Source organism: Nylanderia fulva, unplaced genomic scaffold (genome assembly GCF_048542155.1).
Source record: "Nylanderia fulva isolate GAGA-0341 unplaced genomic scaffold, ASM4854215v1 Scaffold54, whole genome shotgun sequence".
Classification (NCBI taxonomy): Eukaryota; Metazoa; Arthropoda; class Insecta; order Hymenoptera; family Formicidae; genus Nylanderia; species Nylanderia fulva.
The window spans coordinates 949,290-976,011 of NW_028190632.1; the positions used below are offsets into that span (position 1 = coordinate 949,290).

At 26.5% G+C, this 26,722-nt stretch overlaps 1 protein-coding gene across 4 annotated transcripts in view; it reads right to left on the reverse strand.

Moving 5' to 3' along the window:
• Jupiter (microtubule-associated protein Jupiter) overlaps positions 1–21,523 on the reverse strand; it is a 30,274-nt gene extending 8,751 nt beyond the window's left edge. Inside the window, exons 1-5 of one of the 4 annotated variants that reach the window (XM_085487344.1) lie at positions 21,062–21,110; positions 13,342–13,380; positions 5,195–5,613; positions 3,535–3,561; positions 839–919 (exon numbers count right to left, since the gene is read on the reverse strand). In XM_085487344.1, the coding sequence (XP_085343470.1) occupies positions 839–919; positions 3,535–3,561; positions 5,195–5,555 (469 nt within the window). In that variant the 5' untranslated portion in view covers positions 5,556–5,613; positions 13,342–13,380; positions 21,062–21,110. Of the gene's footprint in view, positions 1–838; positions 920–3,534; positions 3,562–5,194; positions 5,614–13,341; positions 13,381–21,061 lie in introns of all 4 variants that reach the window. The other 3 variants (XM_029316098.2, XM_029316097.2, XM_029316099.2) reach the window with 3 other exon arrangements.
• Between the last annotated feature and the right edge of the window lie 5,199 nt (positions 21,524–26,722).

Genomic DNA, 26,722 nt, shown 5'->3' on the forward strand with positions numbered 1-26,722 from the left:
AGTTTCTGCATTATTATAATTTGTAAAAAATGCACAGACTATACTTATAATGTTAATGTAATAATAAAATACACACACACATACACGTACTATATGCATGTACATGTGTACATATGTATAGCAAATTGACGTCAAAAATTGTATACATATATATTTGAAAGTTTTATTAGATATTAAAAATTAATAATTAATTTATAACATATTATTATTCTCTAAAATTAAAAAAATTTTTTAATTTAAAATTAAACTTACATTTTTTAGTGTCTAAATTGTTTTCTAAATTGCTGACTTTTAATTTTTATAATATTTATAATTTTATTTTAATATCCTAAAACTTTGAAATGTGCAAATACTTGAAAAATGATGAATTTTCAAATTAAATAAATATATATATATATGTATATTTGTAAATAAAATCAAAACGTTTTAATTATAAACGTTTTAAAATAACACAAATTAAATATATATATATATATTTATATATTTAATATATGTGTATATACTTATAATATACATATATATATATATTTATATTTAACATATATATTTAATATATATATTTAAATATATATATATACATGTTAAAATGACGATATTTTGACGTCTAATGATGTCTTTCGACATCAGAATGACGAATGCTTGTTAGATCTGTGGTTATTATTAACGTTACAGTCTGTGTATTTTTTTGCGTGTATATATATATATATATATATATATATATATATATACAATATATAATAATTTTTTTGCGTTGTTTTTGTCGAAAAAAGGATCGAAGAAAGGGTATAACTTTCTAAGAATCGTTTGACAGACTATTGGAATAATTGGTGAACATTACCTCTGCACTTTCGTGGGTTGCATCTCGCAGGCGTCACCTCAATTCCGTCTCCGGTGACCGGGTTGCGCGTCGGCAATCCTCCTACAGGGGGATGCGACGACGTGGTGCAGAGCGAAACCCAAAACCCCATGTCAACAGCCATTTTCATTTCGCCACCCGTGCGTGCGTACAAAGTGACGAGCGAGAGAGAGCCGGACCCATTTCACCCCCATGCACCATCGCGAATCCATAATCGTAACCCAACCAACTTGTGTTAATACGCCGCAATTCGTACGGACGAATCGCAGAGATACTTACATTTATTCAAATTCTGCATAAATGTATCATAGTGGTTCTACGTTAGGAACACATTTTTTTTCGTGAATTGTTTAAAATTTTATTTCAGAAAAAAATAATATTTAAAAAAATGTATTTATATATTTGAGAATTTGTCATCATGACAGTTTATTTGTGACCAACTGATTTTTGCGAAAAATGCTAAAGTAAATGTATTATATTTTTGAGACATGTAATAATTTCAACTGTGCTACTTTATGCCTTTCATAGATGATAATTAAATTTAAATGGCAATAGAGTCAAGAGAGAGAGAGAGAGAGAGAAAGTTATTTTAAAATCTTTTCGATAGATTTTTTAAAAATATGTCTTTTTAAATTATATTTTTCCAAAAATCGTATACATATATTTGGAAGTTTTATTAAAAATAAATAATTAATCATTTATAACACATTATTATACTCTAAAATTTTTGAAATTTAAGTTTTTAATTTAAAATTAAACTTAAATTTTATTTGATATCTAAATTATTTTTCAAGTTGCTAGTTTTTAATTTTTAATATACTTATAATTTTATTTTAATATGCTAAAACTTCGAAATGCAACTACTAAAAAATATAAATTTTCAAATTAAAAAGAATATATACATATATATATTGGTAAAAAATTGAAAGGCTTTAAAATAATATACATTTTAAAATATACATGTTAAAATAATACGACTAAACTTCTATTGTCATTTAAGATGTATGAAAGGGTAGCTATCTCTATAAAGAAGATGAAGTAGAATGGAGGCTAAAAGGCTTTGTGGATGATAGATTTCGACTTTGTCATGAGGAATCGTTTCAGATGTCCATCAACAGTCCATCAACCAAATAATTTTATAGACACATTTTATATTCTGACTGATAAATTTTTTATACTTTACTAATTTTTTATACTTACTTAATATTGTTTTTACTTTTGAAAAGATATTTGTATCTTTTTGTGACTCACGACTTTTTAATGATTTTTTTACATATATTGTTTATTATAAAATAATTTTTCGTTCTAAGTTATAAAAGTTATATTTCAAACTGGTATTAAGTATCTCACAAATTACAAATTTACAAATGTTAATATATGCATTTAATTGCAATTTGCTCCTCAAAGCCTTTTTTAGTCTCACATTATTAAATTAAAAATTAAATTCTTGAGTAATTTAAAATTAAATTTTTATATAATTTAATGATTTGAATATCTATTTGTCTCATATGTATGTACATATAATACATACATGAAAGCAAAATAATTTTTAATATCTTGAATTCGTAATACAAACACACAAGATTCGTTCGTACGATATAAAAAAAGCAATGTAAAAACGTTCGTATTATATAAACAAAGAAGGGATAAATATTTATATTGGTAAAAGAGTATGAAAATTAAAATAACGATAGTGTTGTAAAAACAGTTGCATATATTATATGCAGATTTAATAAATAGAAGAAAAATGTCTCGAAATGACATTTTTATTACAGCCGATAATGTCATGTCATCAATGATCTTTTTTGAATACTTTATCATTGTTATAGAAAGACTTCTCTCTTTTAATCATGCGTGCGTTTGTGTTAAATAAGCTGAATATTATTGTTATAGAAAAATATATTGCTATCGATTTTGATGGTGCATGTGATACGAGGTGCCAAAAAGTTCGTGAATAACATCTCGCAAACGACATTGAAATATCTGTGCATCTTCGCAAAATCATACACTTCTGACAATTTTTTATTTGCTAACAAATTTATAAATCACAGTGTGCCTCCTTATAATTTGCCAAATCCATCTATTAAACAAATTGTGCGCGTATATCTCGTCAGAAGAATAAATAATATTTTATCTCATAAACATATATATTTTCCTTTTTATTATGCTATAATAATTGCATCAATGTCGTTTACTATGAGTTTATTATTGTAAGTGGATAATTAATGTAACATAACTAATAATTAAATGCACAAAGCGGATGTACAATATTATTTGTAAGATGTGTGTATGGTACAAACTTAAAATCTAAATAATATGCAGTAATGTCTAACTCAAAATATGTGTCTTTTTTTATTTTTTTGTGGCAGGCTCTGGAATAATAATAATAATAATAATAATAATATGTTGAAAAATTCGTCTGATAATGAAATCTGTAAAAATTATGATCGTGTCAAAAATCAAGTATTTTCTTTATCATAATGATAATTTTAGTACAATTTCGTGAAATTTTCGATGGTATGTTTGTGTGTGTATGTAAGAGAGAGAAAAGTTTCTATTAATTTACGAGAAATTACTTTCTAATAATTTCGCATCTAATAATAATAATGATCAAAGAAGGAAATGTGATGAAAATGTTGCGTGTCATCTATTTGAATGATGTCTTGTTACACACTTACGAAATCGTTTCTTTCTCCTAATAGCTGCTTGAAAATTATTCGAGAAAAACGACATTATTAAAAAAAGGTTAGACTAGACAATAATATAAAGACCGTACAATATAGTTCATGTAAAAATTTTGTTGTAATAGTAAAATACATATTTTATAAAAGAATATTTTGCGAAACACGCTATATATAATCAAAATTTATTATTATTATTAATCATAAATTTATTATTATATTAAATTAATTGCGAAAGGTAGCAAAATCGTTATTAAATAAAATGAATGTAAAATTTGCGGACATAATTTTAGGAAATGTAAATATAAATTATATATATTACAGAGATTAAATGTTTCTACTTATAACAGAAGAAGGCATTTTTCGTCGTGATAAGCGTAATATTCAACACAAGAAATAAGTTTTAAAAGCCGACACACATTTTAACTTAGATCGAAATTATTGGCAAGTTTGATAAGAAAAAAAGCATTTGATCACGAATGCGAGAACAGTTTAGAAAATCTCGGGACGGTTTAATATTCTTAATTGATATAATGCATTATTTTTTTATCCAGTATTGATACAACATTTTTAAGAAAAAAGGATATTTTATTTTTTTTAAATATATATATATATTCGCGTTAAACTGACGAATTCATACAAAATATAAATTAAATTTAACAGAAATTAACTACAAATAAACGTGTATCACGAATTATCATTCTTTTAAATGTTACATGTAATAATTAATTTCTCATTATATATATTATTTAACTTGCAATTTTATCGAATTGCTTAATTTAAATGCAATATAATTTTCTTAAAAAAATATTAAGTTAATGCAAAAGATTTGTTGTTTTTCTGTTGAAAAAGAGAAAGAAGGAGGAGGGGAGAAGAATATTCTAATAAAAGAATTGATTTTTGATTCATAAGCAAATTTTGACGATGATGAATAATGATTAAAACTTACTTATATATATTTCGATCATATTAAAAAAATGTTTGATAAAATTAAAAAAAAAAACTGCCACTCTTAATGACCTTGACCTTAACGTATGTATTAGTCACAAGGTCATTGTTATGAGCATCTTCCAAAAAAATGTTGCTTGTTATTTATTAAAAAACATTAATTTATTGCACATAAATGAATCTATTCTATATTTTAAAACGTACATAATGTCTGAAAATAAAATAATTCGTGGAAATTTGTTTGTTATTAACTTTTTAATAAACAACGAGCGATGTATAGAAGCTTTTGAAGGCTATTCAGAACAGTGACGTTGGCAGCATATGTCAAGGTCAAGGTCATTGAGGCTGACTGCGTTTTTTAAAGTTTTACCACAATCAGATAAAGTCAGGTATTGTCTAATTTTTTCAGCACTCTATAATGAGACAGAACACATTTAGATCATTGCTCTTAATTGGAAAATAGAGTCTACTAGATCAATAGAATGTGATTTTTTGTTAGAAAATATAACATCTAGAAGATACTATTAAAATTTATCGTTTTCCTCATAGAAACGCTCTAGATAGAATTTTTGAAAAACTATGATATATCTTTTGCATCAACTTAATATAAAAATCACTCTTGCATCAATTTAATAAATGAATCACTTGTACCCATCCCGGGACAGTTCGCGACTACTTCTTCCGTTCGTGATTATTATATGGGCCTTACCTGTAATATCGTTGGACAAATTATTGCCGTTGCTAGGGAAGCCGTTAGCAATGTTCGGCAGTAAGCTACTGCCGTTGCTGATTGTGCTCTTGGAGCGCGATATCGAGGAGCTCGATGACGACATCGAAGCCAACGATTCACCGTTGAAGAGAGTATTGGTGTCTTTATATTTTTTTGCATTTCGACTTTTGACGGGCGGGGCATCGGGAGGACCGAACAGACGATTGTATGAATCATTACCGGGTTTATTGGACCGCGGCGACAGGATAGTATGCGGGTTATCGGTGCCGTTGGCGTTGCCGAAAAGGGCCGAGCCCAATTGGGACTGATTGTGGATCTTGACACGACGTGGACTCGTCATCTCCTCCGGGCCTGCGCCGAATATGTCGCTGCTACCACCGCCAGGTGGCTTCAATACCCTAGAAAATCAAAGTGATAAGTAGAATATAAGATTAAGAATTCAAGATTGAGATTAAAAGCAACCCCGTGCTAATCCTATATGAAATTGGGACTGGTGAAATCAGTTTTGGAACTCTCACATGATCTGCTAAATAAAAGATGTAATAGGCTCGAAGCTAAATATCGCTGCTATCATTGCCAGATGGCTTCAACACCTTATAAAATCAAAGTGACGAAGAGAATATAATATTAAGAATTCAAGATCGAGATTAAAAGGAATCCCGCACTAATTCTATATGAAATTGAGACTGGTGAAATCAGTTTTGGTACTCTCACATGATCTGTTGAACGAAATATGTAATTGGCTCGAAGCTAAATATCACTGCTATCACCGTCAGAAGGCTTCAACACATTATACAATTAAAGTGATAAATAGAACATAAGATTAAGAATTCAAGATCTGGATTAAAAGGAATCTCGCGCTAATCTTATATGAAATTGGGACTGGTGAAATTAATTTTGGTACTCTTATGTGATCTGTTGAATAAAAGATATAATAGGTTCGAAACTAAATATCGCTGTTATCACCGCCAGGTGGTTTCAATACCCTAGAAAATTAAAGTGATAAGTAGAATATAAGATAAAGAATTCAAGATCCAGATTAAAAAGAATTCTGCACTAATGCTATGTGAAATTGGGACTAGTGAAATCAGTTTTGGAACTCTCGCATAATCTGCTAAACAAAAGATGTAATAGGCTCGAAACTAAATATCGCTGTTATCACCGCCAGGAGGCTTCAACACACTATAAAATTAAAATCATAAATAGATCATAAGATTAAGAATTCAAGATCTGGATTAGGATCCCCGTGCTAATCCTATATGAAATTGGAACTGGTGATATTAGTTTTGGAACTCTCACATGATCTGCTAAATAAAAGATGTAATAGACTCGAAGCTAAATATCGCTGCTATTATTGCCAGATGGCTTCAACACCCTATAAAATCAAAGTGACGAAGAGAATATAATATTAAGAATTGAAGATCGAGATTAAAAATAATCCCGCACTAATCCTATATGAAATTGAGACTGGTGAAATCAGTTTTGGTACTCTCACATGATCTGTTGAACAAAAGATGTAACAGACTCGAAGCTAAATAATGGACAGTTACTGACCTACAGCCAGTCAAACAATACTCGCAGCGCGAGTTTTTCATGTTCGACTGGCTATAAGTCAGTAACCGTTCATTATTTAGCTCCGAGCCTTTTACATTTTTTGTTGAGCAGGTTATAAGCTGCAATATATGAGAAAATCAGCTGACTTTGCCGGGATCTAATTTTATATAGAATTTTTTAAATCTTGCACTAATCCTATTATATCTTTTGCTCAGCAAATTATAAGCTACCAATATATGAGAAAATCAAATGATTTTATCGGGGTCTAATTTCATATAGGATTTGTATGGGATTCTTAAGAGATATGTGCGCATCTAAACATATTATTCTTATAAATATGCCTATTCAGAGTCAAGAGTCTGTTCGATTTTGCCAAGTGAAAGTTTCATTCGCGGATGAAGAGATCGTTGAAGCGATGCAAAAGTGGCTGCACGAAGATATATCAAATAGTTTCTTCCAAGACGGAATTGAAAGCTCATTAAAGATGGGTTAAGTGCATATGTGTGTGTATGGAGGGGGAAAATTATATAGAAAAATAATCTACAGTTTCTTTTGTAAGAGGGAGGGAGAGAGAGAGAGAGAGAGAGAGAGAGAGAGAGAGAGAGAGAGAGAGAGAGAGAGAGAGAGAGAGAGAGAGTACAATTGAAACTTTTAATTTAAACTCAAAAAGGCCCCCTATTTTCTCTCGTGTATTACATGTTATATTTATGAGCGGGAAATTACAACTAATAACATGTTTGTTGCGTATAACATACCTGTTATATTACATTCCGTTAGAATCCGTTATATATTACAATGTAAGATATATACTATAGACATTCTAAAGTACCGAAGACATAAAAATATACATTATATATTCCAGAAGATATTCACGGTGTGTATGAGAAGCAGAAAAGTGGGACATAGAAATAGCCTTAGTACGTACTATTGTACTTGCGTCTAATGTTCGGAGAATATATATTCAATAGCCGCTTTTATGATATTCATCGAATATTCTCAGGATTTACCTTGTGTCAGTCTTGGCGATATCAATCGACAATAGATAAGTGTCTATTGTCTACGGTACTTATACAATCAGTTAGATATCTAACATATCAAAATCTTCCATCTTCACAATTATTGAATATATTATGAATGTTGCACATTTTTTGGAATCGCAGACAAATTATACAAGTTTAAGTTTGATAAAACTATATAATATCTTCAATATTAATATTAATATTTATTTAGCATCAACATAATCATTGTAAATTCTGATCTAAACTTTATTGATTGGATTTAGGAAAATAACATATTTAAGATTAAAAATTGTAAAAAAATTATTTAATAATTTGATTGATAAAACAAAACTGAAAAGATGGAATAAAATAAATTTCTCTCGTGTCTTTGACAGATATATTTGCAATAGGCATCGTCTTGAAGAACTCAAAAAAAAAAAAAACATTAAAATATCGCCAAAGAAAAAGATCAAAGTGTCGCAATTTTATTTGTAGCATCGTAACAAACATCGATTAACCTCGTAAAAGTGCGGGATGGCACGAGGATAGTATTTCGATTTGTCAAGGGGATGAGGTCGTACCATCGGGTACGATATCCCTTATATTTGACATCGATCTGTCACAAGCATAATTCGGCGCAGAAGAAGGACTAGGTAGCAAGATGGTACGCGCCATTAAACGAGAACGTTTAAGCACGAACGTTTATCTTAAAACAAAATCGCATTTTTAGTATAATAATAATAATAATAATAATAATAATTCTTTATTTTATTCGATTGATTTTAATCAGAGCCTCAATATAAATCTAATTTTCTGTCAAACGATTCGAGTGTATAATTCGGACTCAATTAACATCTGAATAGCATTTTATAAAATTTTATTACATTAATTTATACATTAATATTAATTTATATATTATGTAAATATTATATATATATATATTTTATATATTAATATTAATTTATATATTAATAATAAATTTTATAAAATAATATTAATTAAAATTAAATTAAGTTAAAATAAAATTCATTTATAAAATAGATTGGACTTTATTTAGCGCTAATAGAAATGACATACATATATATACGAGCAAAGAGAAAATATCAAAACACGTGAATTAAATTAATTCAAGTAAATTATAAATTAGAAAGTGGTTATTTATTAAAGTGGCTTATTTATTAAAGTAACCTAGTAGTTGATATTTTTATAACATTACATTAAAATGTGATTACATATCATTATTAATTCTGAAATAACTGTTTTTTTATTTCGATCTTTTTTTTATTCAAATCAAAAAGTGTTATTATTCTCCGTGAAATTAAAATTCTAGATTAGGAGTTATAATTTTATTCACGATTTTTGATGTTATGTATCAAAACAGAGTTACAGTTACTAATGTTTTCAAGTAATTCGAGCAGATTACAAAGAAGCTTTGTTACAATGATTCGGTCTGTTTATCGTCCGAAGTCGCTGTATCAGGCTTCTATATAGAAAAAGCATTGTAACGGAAGTATCTCGGTGACAAAAAAGGATGCATCAATAATCATAAAAGCCGATAAGTTAAAAACTATCAATCTTAATCGTTTGACGAAGACGATATCACATATCGTAAAAATATATCATAATAAATTAATTTCTGAAAAATATCTATTTCAGAATGTAAGAAAAAAATTCGAATCTCATTAATCGCAGAATGCAATAATATATAAATTAATTTGAGTAAATTAGTTTGTGATAAAATTATATGTTCACATATACATATCTACTTCGTATACGGAGCCCATACAGTACAAAATATTATGAATGTTTTAAAAAAATAATTCTAAATATTTCTATAAAATATTGCATAAAAACATTTTTAAATAGTTTTAGGAATATTTTAAAATGATTTAAAAAGTTTTTCTGATATAACATTTTTTAGAATATTTTTAAAAACCTTTAAAAATGTTCTATTTTATCGCTCAGATAATATTTTCTTAAATATTTGATACATAATATTTTCAGAAAATATTTTTTAAACATGAAAAAGCGGACATGGAAACATTTTAAAAATATTTTCGAGAATTATTTTATTTTTTAAGAAAAGATTTTAAAAATATTTTTAAAAATATTAAAATATAATAAAATATTTAAAAATATTTTCGAGAATTATTTTATCTTTTAAAAACAATTTTTAAAAGATTTTCGAAATATTTTGTGCTGATGAAAGACGCTTTAATATGCGACGCAATAACTTTTCCTTGGCGGGGAATATTTATTTAAGATATAACACTAAATCATATAATTCGGAACGCATTTAGAATCCCCTATCTCGGTTATTTCAGTGGTAGATTAAAGAAAGTCACGATTAATCCGAGGCACCCAGCACGAAGTCATTATTAACATGACGCGCGAGACGAATTCCGCAACATCTGTGGTTTTTCATCGCCAAGTGAATACAAAACAGCAAGTGGTTATGGTACTTGGATTCCGTCAAGCTAACATAAATGAGGACAGAAACCCGTAAGATGACCGTCATCATGGTCAGACAGTTAACACTCTTTTTACCTACATTTTACCCTCCCTGTATTTTTAGAAAAAATAAAAGAAAATAAATGAATCGCAAAATAAAATTAATAAATAAATTAAACAATTTTACGAACGACAAAAAATCATGCAGCAATTATATCCGCGCTCGTGTAATAAAATTGTCCGATCCGTATCCAATTATAAACGCGCGGAGCAATGATAATCATTAGTAATAATTGTTCGCGCTTGGGCGTTAATTTAACGCGAGTCAATTACGATCATTTGCACGATTTTAACCAAGATCAATTGCATTAATCTTTTGGCCAGCGAGATCTTTATATTCGCGAATGAGAATTTGCTTAATTAATAGCCGGGAACTTAATCAATTATGTGTTACATCGATTCAAATTTAAACGTATAATTTATTATGTATAAATGAGATATTAAATTAGAAAGTTTCTCGAGCTTTGACGAAAAAAAAGATTGCAAGTTCAATCCCATACAGCATAAAATATTTTTTTAAATCTTTTAAATATTTCTACAATTTTTTAAATCTTTTAAAAATATTTTTTAAAAGATAAAATAATTTTTGAAAATATTTAAAAAATGTTTTCATGTCCGCTTTTTCATGTTAAAAAAATATTTTCAGAAATATTTTTAAATATATAGATTTAAATATTTCAAAAATATGTATCAAATATTTAAGAAAATATTACCTAAGCGGTAAAGAAGATTTTTAAAAATATTTTTAAAAGTTTTTCAAAATATTCTAAAAAATGTTATCACAAAACATTTTTAAATTATTTAAAAATATTCTTAAAACTATTTTAAAATATTTTTATGCAATATTTTATAGAAATATGTTTTGAAAACATTCATAATATTTTGTGACATTGTTAATTGCAAAATAAAATTATCATAGCTTTATAAAATAATATTTTTAATAAAGCAGAAACATTAATTTTATTTCTAAAAAAAATATATTTTAAATTAGAATAGATAGATTTTTATTAGACTAAATGTGTTTTTTTTAAATTAGAAGAAAAGTGAGAGAGAATATGAAATAAGACTGCAGTTATCTGTTAAATTTTTTAAAATGCATCTTTATATAAAATACTGCACTACAAATAAAAAATTGTTAACTTGACGAAATTTTTCAACTAAATTATTATTTTGTTAATTGAACATATATTAGTATTTAAGTCAAAGTTAAATTTGATATATGTTATATTTAATTTAAAATAATTTAAATACTTCTATATATATGTACATTTAACAAAATAATATTTAGTTGAACAATTTAATCAATTATTTTAAAATACAGAATACAATTTTATTTGTCGGCTAACTGCATAATTAATTACAATTGGGGGACCGTGAAATCTTTTTAATTACACTTGAAGAATCCCAAAAAGGTTTCCATGAAACCTGTGTCAGACTGTAGAGATTTATATATATCTAGAGATGCCTTACAGCCTGATTCGCGTTGTAAGATAATCGAGAGAGGAGATATTTCTGTTCTCAATGATCTCTGATCATGTAGGGTATATGTGCGTACGAATGCATGCGTATATATATACAGGGTGTCCGGTAACTAACGGACCAACGATTACAAATGGATTCTTTGGTCAATTTGGGAACGATTTTTCTTTAGCGAAAATGTCGAAAAAGGTCATCATTTTTTACAACTTTCCAATATTTGTCATTATGTATCTTTATAACTAAGCCTCAAGTTAAAATTTTATTAGAGTAAACTCTACCTGAAATTAACTGAAGAATGTAATTATGTTAGACTTTTAACTCCAAAACGTTGTTTTCAAAAAACCCATTTTTTTCAATCGCTTATAACTCGAAAATTATTGACTTCTCAACATTTTTGCTAAGGAAAAATCGTCTCCAAATTGGCCAGAGAATCCGTCCTTAATCATTGGTCCGTTAGTTACCGGACACCCTGTATATATATATATATATATATCTGGACCACAGATTAATAGACAGATCGCCAAAGGCCTGCCTAAAGAAGAGACCGCCATCTTCATGCGATAGACTTTGCCCCTTACCGACACACTTTGCCCCTGGTTCGAGTCCGTGCTAAATTTCGTAGACTTGAACCAAAAGACTTTGCCCCTGGTTCGAGTCCGTGCTAAATTTCGTCGACTCGACCAAAAGACTTTGCCCCTGGTGCAAGTCCAGGCTAAATTCGTTTGACATTACCAACAGACTTTGCCCCTGGTGCGAATCCAGGCTAATTGATCATGAGACCAATTTGAGAGATTTGGCCCCCGTTGTGTGTGTGTGTGTGTGTGTGAGAGAGAGAGAGAGAGAGAGAGAGAGAGAGAGAGAGAGAGAGAGAGAGAGAGAAAGAGAAAGAGAATATTTTACATATGCATATATATATATATATATATATAAAATTTATTAAATATAAAAAATATATTTTTTACACATAAAATGTTTTTTTATTGAAATAATCACGATTTTAAATGTGATATAACACAGTGTTCAAAAATTTTTAATTAAATTTTATTAAAGAAAATTACTTAAAATTTTTTACATTAAGAATTTAAAGGCTCCTTATTCTCTTGTAGAAATTTATCACTATGCCAATTAATCACTTATTTCGAGTATTTAAAATACTATAATATACAGTAATTTAAGTATTCGAAATAAAAGTGATTAATTACTCGAAATAAAATTGATAAATTGGCGTTACCAGTAATAAATTTCTATAAGGGTTGAAATAAAGTATGAGATAAATAGGCTATATGTGAGCCGTATGCGAAATGTGAGATGTAAGACGCATATTGAAATTTAATTTTTCGATATAACTTTCAAAAATGTACACGAGGTACAAAAAATTAGCTTGGACATTTGTAAGACTTAAAATTGGGATTAATTCTCAATTCTATTAATTAAATTTCGATATAACACACCTTACATCCGCGCACGGCTCACATATAGCCCATTTATTAGTGCAATTTTTAAGTTCCTTATTTTTCAAAGTTCACCTTTTTACGTTATCAAATATTTTTGGTACGTTTTCAAGAATTTTATATTTTTACTTACCGCAGTTTCTTATCCAAATGTAAAATCTTTTATCGCAGTCTATAAAAAATTGAAACAATTTACAATTTTATGATATAATATTATTATTATTACAATTTCTATATATATGCACATCTGTCAAATATCGTGATTTATTTTACATTATTATTATCTATTTTAATAAAAAAAAAAAAAACACTTGCAACAATCAAAAATAAACCGCCTGCCGCGAACGGAAAATGCCAAGAAAGCACGCAATTTCCGCGAATCTCGTAATTTTTTTGAAGAATCAACAATTTCAACGAAATTGTAAATTCTTCAAATCACTGCACAAGTATAATTCACAATAATAATTTTCAGTAACTACGATAAAAAATCGTATACTGAAAACCGCAAACGAAAGTGCAATGGGAGTAAGAGTAAAGTCTGTGATAAAATTAATTGTCAATAGAAAATTAATAATTTTCAAATAGAAAAATTTTGAAATTACCGAGGATTTACAAATAATAAAGTAAAAATATTAAATAATTTATGTTTTCGAATTTTGCTCCCGGAGAGGATCTTTAAAACAAGATTTTTAGAAGAGAGGACCTTTAAAATATAAACAGGCAAAAACGTTGGAAAAATTAAAGCGCGCGTTTAAACAGATAAACGCAATGAAATAGATACGCAATTGTTTTTACTTATCGCTGTAAGCTCACAAGCTTCTGACGTGCTATACACTTTTATATAATATATACAGGGTGTCCGGTAACTAACGGACCAATGATTAAGGGCGGATTCTCTGGCCAATTTGGAGACGATTTTTCCTTAGCAAAAATGTAGAGAAGTCAATAATTTTCGAGTTATAAGCGATTGAAAAAAATAGGTTTTTTGAAAACTAAACGTTTTGGAGTTAAAAGTCTAACATAATTACATTCTTCAGTTAATTTCAGGTAGAGTTTACTATAATAAAATTTTAATTTAAGGCTTAGTTATAAAGATATATAATGACAAAGATTGGAAAGTTGTAAAAAATGATGACCTTTTTCGACATTTTCGCTGAGGAAAAATCGATCCCAAATTGACCAAAGAATCCATTTGTAATCATTGGTCTGTTAGTTACCGGACACCCTGTATATTGGACACGAGTTTCGTTTGTTTCAGATTCTCGAGAGTTGAAGTAGGAACATACGAGTATCATATATCGTTTGTGACTTGCCGAATGAAAGCAAGACAGAGAGCGAACGAGATGAGAGCTATAGCTCATAATGTTATAAATAAATAAATAAAAAATTATAACTTGACCTACTAGTTATTGAATCTTTTTTTAATAAAATGTTTCATTATTATATTATCATCTAAGTCTAAGTCGTTTAATTACTTTTTAGTTTTTTAATAATTAATTTAATTTATTCTAGTCATTTTTATGTGAGAAAAATAATATCACGTTTTATAATGAATTAATATATTTCGGGAACCGAATTATATATTCTTAATAATATTAAAGTGTTTAAAAATTATATTTGACTTTTAATTTTAATTATTTTTTAGCAAAGAGTTCCGAAATCTCTTACACACATAATGGGGATTTTTTTCATCCATATAATTCGCAATTTAGTATATATGTTAATTATTAATTTTAATAAAATAAAAATTAAAATTAAAGGTCAAATATAATTTTTAAACACAAATATATTAAATTAATTATAAAACGTATACCCGTGATAGTATTTTTCTCGTACAAAAATAATTAGAGTAAATTAAATTAATCATAAAAGATTAAAAATTAATTAAAGAATTTAAACTTATATTTTATATAATAATAATAAAACATTTTATTACGTCAAACCGTCGTGAAATAATTAAATAAAATTTGCTAGTTACGTCGAAGTCAAGTTTTCTAAGCTTATAAAACATTTTATTAAAAAACAGATTCAATAAATATAAGTACATGTTATATATATACTTATATTTATTGAATCTGTTTTTTTTATAAAATGTTTTATTATTATCATATAAAATATAAATTATTTAATTATTTTTTTATTTTTTTATGAGTAATTTAATTTATTCTAGTTATTTTTGTACGAGAAAAATACTATCACGGGTATACGTTTTATAACGAATTAAATATATTTATGTTCAAAAATTATATTTGACCTTTAATTTTAATTTTGTATTTTATTAAAATTAATAATTAACATATATACTTAATTGCGAATTATATGGATGAACAAAATTCCTATTATGTGTGTAAGAGATTTCGGAACTCTTTGCTAAAATAATTAAAATTAAAAGTCAAATATAATTTTTGAACACTTTTATATTATTAAAAATATATAATTCGACTCTCAAAATATATTAATTCATTATAAAACGTATACGTATTAGTATTTTTCACATATTAAAATGATTAGAATAAATTAAATTAATTATTAAAAAACTAAAAATTAATTAAACGACTTAGACTTAGATGATAATAATAATGAAACATTTATTAAAAAATAATTATAATAGGTCAGGTTAATATTTTATTTATTTATTTATTTATTTATTTATAACATCATAAAATTCTGTCCTTTCCGAAATACGCGAACGCTACGAAAAGATAAATCTCGTACATGCCGCCGGATGAGTTCATGAGCATGAGACGCTCTTATCTTGGGAACGTATTAATAGTTACTGCATTGACCACTACTACGATATGGCGCTGAAATCAGTGAGAAATACTGGTCTCTCCTTCATCCAGACCTTTGGCGATCTGTCTATTAATCTGTGTCTGGACAAGTGCATAAGAGGTGCATTTGTGCGCGTATGTACGAGTACACTTGCTACACTGTAATGCACTTCCTACAGTCTTGTAATGACACGAAGGATAGAAAATAGCCCTCTTTCACTCTATCAGCAACTACAGTAAGAACAAAGGAAAAGTATACGGAGGGCATCTCTAGGTACATAAGTATCCACATCCTCTACGTGGACTATGCATTTCAAGCTAGAGAGCATTAACAATTTGTCCAATTCAAACGAAGAAATTTTAAATATAAATTTAACATATATAAGATAGGCAATAAGAGCCAAATCGCGGATGACAGTGCGTTATTCTAAACGAAACTAAATTTTTTCGTTAGAATTAAATACCTGTGCACAAGGCACCAAATTTTTACTTGGACACGGCCAAGATATAAAATTGGATACATGGAATTAAAAATCTCTTGTAGAGATTATTCCAATTTTATATCTTGGCCGTGTCCAAGTAAAAATTTGGTGCCTTGTGCACAGGTATTTAATTCTAACGAAAAAATTTAGTTTCGTTTAGAATAACGCACTGTCATCCGCGATTTGGCTCTTATTGCCTATCTTATATATGTTAAATTTATATTTATATATTACAGAGCCTAGTTAAACTCTGAAGAAATTTTAGTTTTCCCTTTTCTTGTTCTGACTAGTCAAATTGCAATCTTTAATATTTCTTTAATATTTAATATTTAATCTTTGATGCGTATCCATATATAGCACAAAATATTTTTAAAACCTTTGAAACATATTTCTTAAAAGATAAAATAATTCTCGAAAATATTTTTAAAAATATTTTATTATATTTTAATATTTAAAAAAATTTTTTTTAAATATTTCTTAAAAGATAAAATAATTCTCGAAAATATTTTTAAAATGTTTCCATGTCCGCTTTTTCATGTTTAAAATATTTTCAGAAATATTTTGGAATATAGATTTAAATTAATATTTCAAAAATATGTATCAAATGTTTAAGGAAATAATATCTGAACAATAAAGAACATTTTTAAAAATATTTTTAAAAGTTTTTTAAATATTCTAAAAATGTTATATCACAAAAATTTTTTAATTATTTAAAATATTCCTAAAACCATTTTAAAATATTTTTATGGAATATTTTATAGAAATATTTATAAATATTTTTAGAAAACATTCATAATATTTTGTGCTGTATGGGAGTCTAATATTTCAGGAAAAATTTTTTAAAAAATTATTTATTGTAAGTTAATTCCGTATAAATCTATTAAAATGTATAAAAAATTATAGTTTATATAATGTATAAAAAATTATAGTATGTAAATGTGTATAAAAAATTGAATTTGTTTATTAAGAGAAAGAAATAAATAATAGAAAATAAAAGTATAGCAAAAGTGCAAATAAAACATAATATATTGTAAATAGCAAATTTCGAATTTATGGTTGTTTTAATTACGTCATGCTAGGATTAAAAAGATAAGAAGATTTGTTACTTAAGATATTCTTTATAACTTGTAACTTAACACCATTAATCATTACAATTACTTTTTCTTCTATAAATGTAATGATAACGATGTTACAAATTTATTTGTAACGAAAATAATAATTTTGCTGACGAATTTAACAGTTAAGTCTTATTATTATTTTTCAAAATTATTTAATTTAATTTTACAAAAAAATATGACTCAAAAGAAAAGTTAAATTGCAATATTATATAAAAAATTGCTGAAAATTCTTTTTATTATCTCGTTTCTCTCTATTTTATAAGAAACATTTAGGTAGACAGATAATTTGATGATTAGTCAAGAGTTTGAGATTATTAATGTATTGTGTCAGAATTTTAAAATTGCATAAAATTAGAAATGTGAAAAAGATTTTGACGATTTTGGCGAGTTTTTATGAGTACTATTAATTTTTAAAATTTTTATATTTTTATTATATTTTAATTTTACCTCACATTTTAATCTTTTGAAATTTGCTATTTATATTATATTATATTTTATTTACATTTCTGCTATACTTTTACTTTCCATTTTATTTCTTTCTCTTAATAAACAAATGCTATAATTTTTGTGTATGTATTTTTTTAATCTACGGATATTTTTAAGAATTTATTTAATCACTATTCATTATAATCGATTAAATAATATTTTTTTTACATAATATAATTTTATAAAATACGTTACCCTATTTTTTATGTAGAAATGATTTATTACCCTATTCTCTTATAACACATTGTATCCATAAATGTTGATTAATGAAAAAAAAAAAAAAAAACACTAGGAAGACTTTTTAAAATTTTATATTATTCGCTGACTATTTTTATATTATTTAAAAAATATATTATTTAAATATTATATTATTTAAAACATATTTAACAGATGTTTTACTATTTATAGAAGAAAATAATTTCGTTGATAATTATATCTCTGCAATAAATAAACCACGATTAAAGTGCAGCGTTTTGCTCGCATCTCTCTCTCTAAAAAAAAAAAAAACCACTATCGGCTGAAATGCAAATCGACGAAACTTGTCATAATTGATGGAACAATCGCAAGTTTCACTATTCTTATCTTTTCCACGAGTCTCTAGATAATCGGTTTAAATGCGCTCCCACGCCCCGTGTCCGCCCATTTGTGTTTCCCTCTTACTTTGCACTCGGAAACAAACACCTACATCTTGATGATCATGATTGGCGATATCCATTCTATGCAATTTTTTTGCATTAATAAAACTCGACTCACATACAAGCTCCATAAGTCTTTACGTAACCAAGGGAGAAAGGAAGGAAGAGTCTAAGCACGAAGTTGAGAAATTTCTATTATTATTTTGACTTTTTTGCATTTTTTGATGCAGCTTTAATAACCTTTATTACGATTGCAGTTATTTCGACCCTCGATTATTATAATGAAATTTGAATGGCGTATTATTTTGTTATATACATGTATTCATTAAAAATATATTTAATATATAATAAATAATAATAAATAATAGAATTGTATTATAAAATAGATGACAAGAGAATATATTAGCTTTATTATTTTCAGACCCTTCATGGTAAAAAATAATGGAACATGTGCATAAAATGGTAAATATATTAAAATATAGTAAATACAAATTATTAGAAAGAAATACAGATCTTTGTACAATAAAATTTAATTAAGAAATATCAGCCAGTCTAATTATAAGAAGTCTTCGAATAAAAGATTTATAAATTAAAATAAAATATTGAATACACTACTAAAAAAAAAAAAAAAAAAAAAAAAATAAGAAACAATTTTCCTATCCTAAAAATTATAGTATCTTTAAACTCGGCAAAAAATCATCGTAGATTAACAGTTAAAACAGCATTTTAAAATTTGATGTGTCAATTTTAACGTGCTGTCGATTTTACACAATTTTTTTTATTTTCTTTGTTCTGAAAAATATAGATTTAATTACAAAGTTGGTTAAAAAAATCGCTGAAAAATTTTAATTATAAAACTTGAGCAGAATTTTTCGAAAAAAATTTTTTAATTGAGATTCAAAGTGTCAAAAATGCATAATTTTAAGAAACAAAGCAACGTATCTTTTTTTTAAAGCATAGAACAAAAAAATTAAAAAAAATTGTAAAAACCATCGATTTTGCATTAAAGTTGAAACTTTATATAAAATGCATTTTTAATTTTTAATCTACAATAATTTTTCGCTCAGTTTCAGCGATTTGAAAATAACATAATTTTTAGGATAGGAGAAATGTTCCTTTATTTTCTGTTAGTAGTGTATAAAACGAGAAAATATATATGGAATAAAGTTTATTCTCCAAGTAAGTCTCTTGGGAAAGCTAATTCATCTATTTCGATATTCAAAATCAATATAAAGCGAAGAAATTCGCTAAAACGAAAAATAAGACATTTTTAATTGCGTTTTGCAAATACGTTTCGAATATCGTTTGACAAGTTTTAAAGCGCATAAAATAAATGCAATAATTTCATGTCGCTGAAATGCAATGATGAGAAATATTTCCCTGCTGCAATAGCACTATCTGTTGGATCAATGCGATTAAATAGATGTACTGATCAGCATCCGAATGTATCATTGAATAATAGCTAGACATAGTTCAACTTAATTTGTTCAATAAGAATATTTCCTGAATTTTTTATTATATATATTTTAATATATATAATTTATATATAAATATATAATATATAAATATAAATAATTAATATATAAATATTTATATATAAATATATTAATTATATATTAACAATTTTATATTATTTTAATTAGTTATACAAAGACTATATTATATAATTTTTAATTATTATATAAATTATATATTTCAAACTATATTTAATTTTAGTAATGAATATGGATTTATTGAGAGATACATATTATATTTAAGATCATTAAAAAGATAGATTTCGAAAAATTAAGAAAATTATAGAAAATATGAATATTATTGAGAAATATTATTTAAGATTATCAAAAAAAGATGCGTCGCGATAAAATAAGAAAATTACGAAAAATGTAATGATTTTTATATGCAAGCAGTCTTTTAAAAAGCTAAGTGGCATTAAAAACCTGTCACCTTGTCCCTTATCTTATCTTGTCTTATCTTTATCTTATCTTATTTTGTCTCTCATTTTATTTTTTAGAAATATAATATATTAAATATAATAATATAATTTTATTTAATATATAATAATATATTTTATATAAATACAGAAGAGCAAAAACGGATGAGTTATTGGTCGGCTAAATATCTAAGTCTCATAACAAACTATTGATTCGCTCACCTCGCATCTCTTTCTTTTTTCTCGCGAACGTTATGTCAGATTCTAAGAAATTTGAAGGATAAATCTGAAGAATAAAAAGGGGAATTGAATTTCCGAAAAGAGACGTCATCCGTGAAAATATCCGCAGTGCAATACACTCACACACATACACACACATACATATATATATATATATATACATGCAATATACGCAATTTTCATCTCGTTACCTTTTCTTCCCATATCCGACGTTATCAAGCTCGACGTGCCTGTAAGTCGCGTAAGTGGCCATGATAATCCTCGTCACGCGAAAAGAAAGGAATAAGAAAATAAAGAAGGACTTTTCCTCCTTCGAGAAATTCGCTGGGGGTTAAAAAAAGCACGAGTTTGTTCGCCGAGAAGTCTCGAATGATCTCACTCTGCAGCGAGGCGAATCTAATCTTGCGGATGCGTCGGCTCTCTCGCGACCCCTCGATGCCGCGAATTCGGGCGAGATACTGACAGCGCACGGAAGATCCAGCGAGTATATAATGCTCTTCCTCCACCTCTCTTCCTCCCTCTCTCCTTTTTCTTCTTTTCGAATGGGAGCTGTTGCGAATAGTCACTCCGACCGACTATCCTCACGGTATGCATTTCCATTCCCGCGCATCCGCGGACTAGGAGACGACGACGACGACGCCGACGTCGGCGTCGTGCATTCACCTCAATCAATACGCTCGGCGAACCAGACCGCCGAGTGGGAACGAGAGAGGGCGCGACGGAAGGGAGAAGAAGAGCCGGCGTGTAGGTATTGCGCTCGTTGCACATGCACGCTGCTGCACGTGCGGAGATAATAAGTGCAGCGAAGGCCAGAAAATCCTGAAGAGAGAGAGAGAGGGCACGAAGTTGCAGATGGAGCAAGACGGAGGAAAATTGAAATTTTCCTTTTTTTCCGAAATTTTCATAGTTTATAGAGCAGAATTGCCAAGGTTTAGATATATCAGATTTTTTAAATTAGTTAGATAAAGATGGAGATAAAAATATGGAAATTCATCTTTCCATATTTTCAGATGAGATGAAAATTTTGTTTTAAATTTAGCTAGATAAAAGATGAAAGATAAAAGATATAATTATCTAGATAACTTCCAGATAATATGAGTAGTAATACTTCCAGAAAAGATGGAGATAAAAATATGGAAATTTATCTTTCCATATTTTCAGATGAGATAAAAATTTTGTTTTAAATTTAGCTAGATAAAAGATGAAAGATAAAAGATATAATTATCTAGATAACTTCCAGATAATATGAGTAGTAATACTTCCAGAAAAGATGGAGATAAAAATATGGAAATTTATCTTTCCATATTTTCAGATGAGATGAAAATTTTGTTTTAAATTTAGCTAGATAAAAGATGAAAGATAAAAGATATAATTATCTAGATAACTTCCAGATAATATTATTTTTAAGACTAATGTAAATTATAAAATTTTACGGTGCAATAATTGCTAGTGTTTATAATAAAAAAGTTTTAAATTATGTGAATAAAGATGAGATGAAAATATATAAATTTATCTAGATGAAATGAAGGTGATTTTGTTTTAAATTTAGCTAGATTTGGATTTAAATTTAGTTAGATAAAAGATAAAATTATATGGTGAAATTATCTAGATAACTTCCAGATCTAGATAATTTTCAGATTTGTAAGACTGCTTAATGGAAGTAAATTATAAAATTTTACGGTGCAATAATTGTCAGTGTTTAAGGAAAAAATTTTAAATTATGTAGATAAAGATGAGATGAAAATATGTAAATTTATTTAGATGAGAAGATGATTTTATTTTAAATTTAGTTAGATTTTGATTTTTTATCTAGATGAAAGATAAAATTATATGAAAAATTTTGAAATTAGCTAGATAAAGGTGAGATGTATATGTAAATTTATCTTATATGAGATGAAGATTTTGTTTTAAATATATTTAGATAAAAGGTAAAATTATATGGCAAAATTATTTAGATATCTTCCAGGTAATATTATTTTAAGATACACTTATGTAAACGCAGTTTATATAATAAAATTTTACGGTGCTATAATTACGTATTTAGATGAAAAAATTTTAAATTAGCTAGATAAAGATGAGATGAAAATATGTAATTTTATCTTAAATGAGAGGAAGATGATTTTGTTTTAAATTTATCCAAATAAAAGATAAAATTAAATGGCGAATTTATCTAGATAATTTCCAGGTAATATTATTTTTAAGACTACTTATGTAAACACAGTTATAAGAAATGTAAGTTATAAAAAGGATATCAAAATTATATTCATATTTTAAATTTGTAAGTTATACTACTTAAATATTTTTTATGTTCTAAAACTCGAAACCAAATTATTTGAACATTAAATTTAATAAAGATAACACTTTTTTTTATCTAAGATACAGACATAAATAATATAAATAATATTAAAAAAATGGTTGAAAAAAGATTTCATCAACAAAAAAGAATATTATTATTTATTTTCAAGCGACTCTCTTCTTCCTAAAGCCTATGGGCTCCCCAAGATCCACAAGGAAAATATTCCTTTTAGATTAATAGTTTCCTCAATAAATACTTCTCTATATAATATTGCTTCTTTCTTTCATAAAATTTTAAAAGATAGCCTTCCTAGAGCGGACAGTTTTGTAAATAACAGTTTTGATATATGCAACATTCTATCAGGGAAAACAATACAAGATACCGACATAATAGTTTCATTGGACGTTGTTTCATTATTTACTAATGTTTCTGTAGATCTTGCATTAAACGGTATCAATAATAGATGGCATTTTATAGAGTCACACACAAAGATTCCCAAAAATGAATTCATAGGTATGATAAAATTTATATTAACTTCTACATTTTTCACTTTTAATAACATAACTTACAAACAAATTTATGGGACTCCTATGGGTTCCCCACTTTCTCCGATCATTGCCGATATAGTCATGCAGGACTTGGAAACATTAGTAATTAGTAATTTAAATTGCGAAATGACTTTCTATTTCCGTTATGTAGACGACATTATTTTATGCACTTCCGCTGACAATATTACATATGTTTTGAACGAATTCAACAATTATAACGATAGACTACAATTTACATTGGAAAAAGAGGATAATCGTTGTATAAGCTTTTTAGACATAATGATCAAAGTAATAGATAATAAAATTTATTTAGATTGGTATCACAAAAAGACATTCTCAGGTAGATTACTTTCATTTTTTTCAAATCATCCGACTTGTCATAAAATAGGAACAATTTATAACTTGGTAGATAGAGCTTTATTACTATCACATCCGCAATTTCACAAAAAAAATATAGAGAAAGCTATTAACATTTTGCTATCCAACGGTTATCCTCTTGATCTAATTTTCACAGAAATAAAACGCAGATCAAAAAATCTCTCAACTAAGAAATTTAACAAGCCTAATAATAACAATATAACAGATACCAATAATACTAATACTAACATTAAATATTTTGTCATACCATATATAGAATCAATATCTGAGAAAGTTGCTTCAGCAATAAGAAGACCTGACGTAGTGGTAGGATATCGTTGCATTAAAAAATTGAATGACTTCATAAGAGTTCAAAAGGACAAAAATAATTGCCCCACGAATTCTAATGTTATTTATAAATTGAATTGCAACGATTGTGACGCCACATATGTCGGACAGACAAAAAGACAGTTAGGAACGAGACTTAAAGAACATAAAAATAATATTAAATTAGACTCTGCTAGACATTCGGTTGTCACAGAACACATTCTAAACGAACAACATACATTTGACTGGGACAATATTAAAATTATGGATCACGAAAAGAACTACCATAAAAGACTAATATCTGAAATGATCCACATTAAAGAACAGAAAAATGGAATTAATTTAAATACAGACACCGAATTGTTAGACAGTAGTTATTTTGACATACTTAAAAAATTTGCTGAATCATAATTTAGAAAAAACATTGGTAATAAATAAATACATCACGCTCTCTATTTTGACATTTGGTATTCAGACTTCGCAACACACACTTGAAATATCGGGGAAAAGGACTTGTTAAAACGATAATGTAAGTTGAAAGATTTTTTAATTCTCTCTGACATTGATTTAATTCGCGTATTATATCCGTAGCATGCTCAAATGTCGCATAACTTGGCATCTCAGACCAATCGCCTTGCATATCTATTGGTCAACAGCGAAGAATCGTTTCAATTTTATATTTTAATATTTAACTAACTTTGTATTTTTAACATTTAACTTTGTATTTTAATATTTAACTTTTATGTATTGATAAAGACTGTAGTGCAGTCGAAACGTTTACAATTTATATCGATTCTGTAACGGAATGTTAATTTAATTATTTAACTATTAATAAAAATTTTTACACCTTATTTATTTGCTCGTTCAGTTGGCCTACTATATATGATTTGTTTAATTTTGTTAAATTATACGAGCCTTTCATTAATTAATAAATAATATATATTTTTTTATCTATATAAAGATAAGCCAACGCTAAAATTTCATCTAGATGATCATCTATATAATTTTATTTAAATAACAGTAAACTCTGATAATTGCACACTTAGATGCAATAATGATTGGGAAGATGAGTGATAAGATTTCGTAAAAAGCGATGAGGATGTTTACGTTTAAAAATGTTTAAAAAACATTTAAATTATTTATAAAATTATAAATAATGTAAAAAAATTATATATAAAATTATATGTGTAGATAATAATTATTTATAAAATTTGAAATTTTATATTATATTTATATAATTTAATTATTAATATAGTTATATCAATGAATTAATTGTTATGTTTTTATTTTTTTCATTTTATATTCAGTAATTATATTTTATAAAAGGAAATTTAACGATATTCAAGAAGTCCATATTTTTATAGGAAATTGTTATAGTAATTTCTTTTTTATCGAGAATTCTTCTGTAGCAAATTACTTTCTTAAACAAAGTTATTCTTATTAAATAATATATTAAAAGTTTCTGATTTTAGATGAAAGAAAGTGATATCTTTATTAAATTATCTAGAATCATATTCAGATAATTTGGTTTCAAAGTCATAGCACATAAAAATACTTAAGTAAAACTTGAGCAATAAGAGGTAAAAATTTATAAATAAAAATATGAATATATTCTTATATTCCTTTTATAATTTACATTTTCTTAATAAATGTGTTTATACAATATATATATAAGCGATTTAAAAAATAATATTATCTGGAAGTTAATAAGATAAATTGTTATATAATTTTATCTAGATATATTTAAAACAAAATCATCTTATCTAATTGTAAGATAAATTTACATATTTTCATCTCATCTTTATCTAGCTAATTATAAAATCATCTAAGCACAACATTGTTTATATTCACATGTCAAATGTTTTAATAATAAAGATATTTCAAAATTAGGGAAAAATTATATAAAATTATATTTAAAAAATTATATAAAATAATAAATTATAGTTGTATACGATCCTATTTACAATTAATAAATAAATTAACACAGTGATATACAACATTCTATAATTATATTTATCACAAAAATAAATATAAATAATCTTATAATTGTTACCATTTTTATTTTCTATTTAAAAATTTCTACTTTATAGAAAATAAATGTAACGCAAATAGATATGCATTTTATAATACATAAAAAATGAGTATATATTTTTATGATTGTCGTATTCTATATAGCACAACAACATTGCATAAACATTGTGAAATGTTGCAGCAATCTTGTTGCAAGGTTGCAGCAACGGGAAAATGTCTGCTTTCAGAAATATTGTTCTATAACATTGTAGCAATAATGCAATAAAATATATATTTAATATTACTATTGGATT